General features: G+C 34.3%; 1 protein-coding gene across 1 annotated transcript; it reads left to right on the top strand.

Moving 5' to 3' along the window:
- Positions 1–1641: 1641 nt before the first annotated feature.
- On the top strand, positions 1642–2241 carry LOC132296528 (secreted RxLR effector protein 161-like). The gene has a single exon (XM_059794718.1). The coding sequence runs from the start codon at positions 1642–1644 to the stop codon at positions 2239–2241; it is 600 nt and encodes a 199-aa protein (XP_059650701.1).
- The last annotated feature ends 2180 nt before the right edge of the window (positions 2242–4421 follow it).

Here is a 4421-nt window from a genome sequence, read left to right as displayed (position 1 = left end):
TATTTCATAATATTTGTTTATGATTTTTCACGATTCACATGGATATATTTATAAAACATCGTTCTGAGTTGCTTGACATATATCGTGATTTCGCCAAAATGGTTTTAACTTAGTTCTTTATTTTTTTTCCCAAAATATCAAAAAAAAATTCATTCTGATAATGCTATGCAATATCAATAAAAGGCATTTTCTAAAATCCTCAAATAGTATGGCACTCTTCCTCACCCATCTTGTCCACACACATCACCATAGAATGGCCATGTTGAGCACAAACTTTGCCATATTTTAGACTCTGTTCGCTCCCTCACCCTTTTTGCTTCTATTCGTGCTTCTTTTTGGGGGGAAGCAACTCTCATTATTGTATACACCATTAATCATGTGCCATCACCTCTCTTGCACAACCAAACACCCTATGAATGCCTTTTAGCATTCCACCTGACTACAATTATCTTAAAGTTTTTAATTATGCATGTTTTCTTCTTTTCCAACCTCACGAGCACACAAAATTACAAGCACATGCTCAACTTTGTTAGTTTATTGGTTATGGAATTGGACAAAAAGGGTATCAGTTTTATGATCCAATTGCTAAATGACTCAGAGTCTCTCGTCATGTTGTCTTCTAGGAACACAAAATGTTTCATACATTTTCCAAATTCAATATTTCTAATAGTGCATTTCTTATTCCTCCATTAACATTTTCTACAAATCCTTTTTATGATTCTCCTCATTTAGAATCATCATCCACAGTCGATTTGTCATAATTGCCATCCAAGTCGTTTTGTCAGAATCGCCATCCATAGTCAATTTGCCAAAATCGCCATCCACAGTCGATCTTTCTTCGATCGAGCCACACCCTCTAGTCCTTCAGAGGCACCTGGCATCACCCCTACTCTAAATCCTCGTCATTCCACTAGGGTAAGCTTTCCACCGACACATCTTTGTGATTTTCATTGTTATCATGGTCTAGCTACCTTACATGAACCTCACACCTTTTGTGAGGTATCTTATAATCCTTTATGGCAGCAAGCAATGCAAGAAGAGTTAGATGCACTTACCAAAACGCATTCTTGGGATTTGGTTGTCTTGCTTCCTGGAAAGTCTGCCCTTGGGAGTAAATGGGTTTACAAGATTAAAACTCGTTCTGATGGTTCTATTGAGCACTATAAAGCCAGACTTGAGGCTAGAGGGTTTACTCAGGAGTACGGTATTGACTATGAAGAGACATTTGCTCCAGTTGCATGTATTTCCTCAGTTCGTACTTTTATTGTAGTGGTCGTTTCCCGTCATTGTCATTGGGTACTCTTTCAAATAAATGTTAAGAATGCATTCCTTAATGGTGATCTATGTGAGGAAGTTTACATGCAGCCTCCTCCTGGTTTTCATCATTCTCATCATCAGGTATGCAGACTTCGTCGGGTATTGTATGGACTCAAGCAAACACCTCGTGATTGGTTTGCCAAGTTCAGCACCACTATTTCTACGCTTGGTTACACTGCCAGCTATTTTGACTCTGCTCTCTTAATTCAGCGTACTAATCGTGGTATCATTTTTCTCCTACTTTATGTTGATGATATGATCATCACAGGGGATGATAAACAAGGAATTCAAGATCTTAAATAGTTTCTTAATCATCAGTTTGAAATGAAAAATCTTGGATCTCTCCGTTATTTCCTTGGTTTTGAGATCACTACAGCTACAGATGTTTACTTTCTTACTCAAGCAAAGTACAGTTTAGATCTTCTTGCCAAAGCTCAAATCACGGACAACAAGATTACGGATACACCTCTTAAGCCCAATATGAGACTCACTCCCTCTGATGGTGAACCTCTTCATGGTGGTACATTGTATCGACAATTGGTTGGTAGTTTGGTATACCTTATTGTCACCCGTCCAGATATTTCTCAAGTTGTTCATAAAGTTAGTCAATTCATGGCTGCACCGCAATCCACACATTTTGTTGATGTTCTTCGCATTCGTCGTTATATCAAGGGCACTATATTTCATGGACTTCATTTCTCTCGCCAGTCACCACTTATCCTTCACACTTATGCGGATGTTGATTGGGTAGGAGACCCAATAGATCGTCGTTCCACTACAGGCTACTGTTTCTTTTTAGGTACTTCACTCATCTCTTGGTGCAGTAAGAAACAGACCATTGTTGCCCAATCTAGTACCAAAGCAGAATACAGAGCCCTTGCAGATGCCACTTCTGAGCTTTTGTGGTTACAATGGCTCCTCTAGGACATGGAAGTTTCTTCATCCACCGGCACTCCTATCTATCGTGACAATCGGAGTGCCATTCAGATCGCCCACAATGATGCCTTTCATGAGCCCATAAAACACATTGAGATCGATTGTCACTTTATCCGTCGCCATCTTTTGCAGAACATCTTACAATTACAGTCTATCACCTCACAAGATCAGATAACAGACATCTTCACCAAATCGCTTCTGTTAGGCCTCTTTCGAGATCTTGTATCCAAACTTAAGATGGCTTCCAGCAACCCATCTAGAGTTTGCAGGGGCTGTTAGATTCAATTCATTCAATAAAGTACACTTTACAGCCTCATTGACTACTTATTGTGATTTTGCCACAGAAAAGATCAATCAAATTTTGGAACAACTTTTTCCATCTGAAACTCTCTCTCCCTCTCCCAACCTAAATTTAATTTCCTGCTATATATATCAAATATAGTAAGCATATAAGCATATATATAAATGGTTATCATTTCGTAAAAGTAATACAACAAAGTAGGATAGATTAAAAATAATAATAATTAATTTTGTAAAAGCACAAATAGCTGGTGAGAAAAATGCATAGCATTCAAACCAATAAATGATATAAATGACCAAATGTCGTTCACAAATCATGACGACTCGATTTAAATTTGCATTTTCTAAATATGTTTTTATTTTATTTTGGGTGGTCATACCTTTCTCACCCTTTTATTTCATGTAAGGGTAGTGGCAAACTCATCTGCATTAATTTACGGAAATAGTTTTGAGAGCTTAGGACTTTAAATTCTTTCATTTTTTTTTTTTTTTAAAAAAAAAAAAACAAAACAAAAGCAGTTCTATTATTAAAAATTGGAAAAATCGTATTGGCACCCATGCATATTTTATTTTTAATTTTATTTCATCGAAGATGGACTTAGGAATTAACATGTAAAAATACTCTTAGAAAAATAGAGTAAAACAAAATCAAAATCTTAGTGTAGTACAATTATAATTCACAAAGCATGGGAGAGAAAGCTAGAGCAAAGAGCAAGAAAATTTAAAATTTAATCCCCATGAGGCTGTAAACTATAATAATTCGTGTTAAGCCATTAATCACAAATTTACATGAATTTCATATCTTAGAACTTTATAATTTTCACATATCTATAATGCATAAATAAATACTAGTTAGATATAAATACCTCAATTCACGATATCAATTCTTGTTGAGATTAAGTCTAACGTCCAGATCCTTTGGCCACGAATTAATCTGCAACTTTGATCAACAGGTAAAGGTGGAAACTGGTTTCTCTCTCTTGGCCTTTTGTACACATAAAACTTTTACATGTTGTATCATTAATTATACATAATTGATGGAGTATATGCACTTTTATAAAAGTAGAGAGAGGACCAATTTTTTTTATAGTAATATAATTCTACTTTCCATCAAAGTAAGGAATAAGAAAGGAAAACATTTCTCCAATAAGTAATTACCAAAAGGTAATTATAAGTTGACCAAAAATAAATAATATTAATTGATATCTATTAACTTACCCACCAAGTAATATGTCACATGTCCAAATCATGTGGGCCACAATTAAATAAATAATCTTACATTCTCCCACTTGGCACATATGATAATTTTTGTAGTGGTTTAGTAAAATAGTTATTAATGTGCACTATAAATCAGATTAACTCATTAAATTGATCATCATAAATACCATGGTAAATAAATTACCAATGCGAGTCATGGCGGTTATTTATTCTTAAATGACACAGTCCTTTTCATGTACCACAACACTAGTAATCTATTCAACATAGTCTATAAATGAAAAGTATCAATAATGATCTAACAATAATGTCTTTTCCAAGACTATTCCTATTACTACTTATTAAAGCAATACGTACATGTACATTAATTAATAAGAAATATCATAAACATATTTAATTAGCGCAAAATGTCAAATATATATAAGCACTATTTAAGCAATCCACAATTAAAAATAATCATCATTGACTACATTTAAAACCCATTATTTCAACATGTTCCATAAATGTCTTGGATGGTAGTCCATTCATTAATGCATTGCAATCATAAGTTGTGTGCTTATAATTTCAATAGACATTCGTTGTTTCTAAATATCTTCTTTAATGATAAAGTATTTCAACTTTAAAATACCTATCAATTTTCATATAAGAAGATC

Source organism: Cornus florida, unplaced genomic scaffold (assembly GCF_030987335.1).
Source record: "Cornus florida cultivar Cherokee Brave unplaced genomic scaffold, ASM3098733v1 CherokeeBrave_3.0.0_Hap2_Chr02, whole genome shotgun sequence".
NCBI lineage: Eukaryota > Viridiplantae > Streptophyta > Magnoliopsida > Cornales > Cornaceae > Cornus > Cornus florida.
The sequence above is the reverse complement of the archived record's forward strand: the minus strand, read 5'-3'. Positions and strand labels throughout refer to the sequence as shown.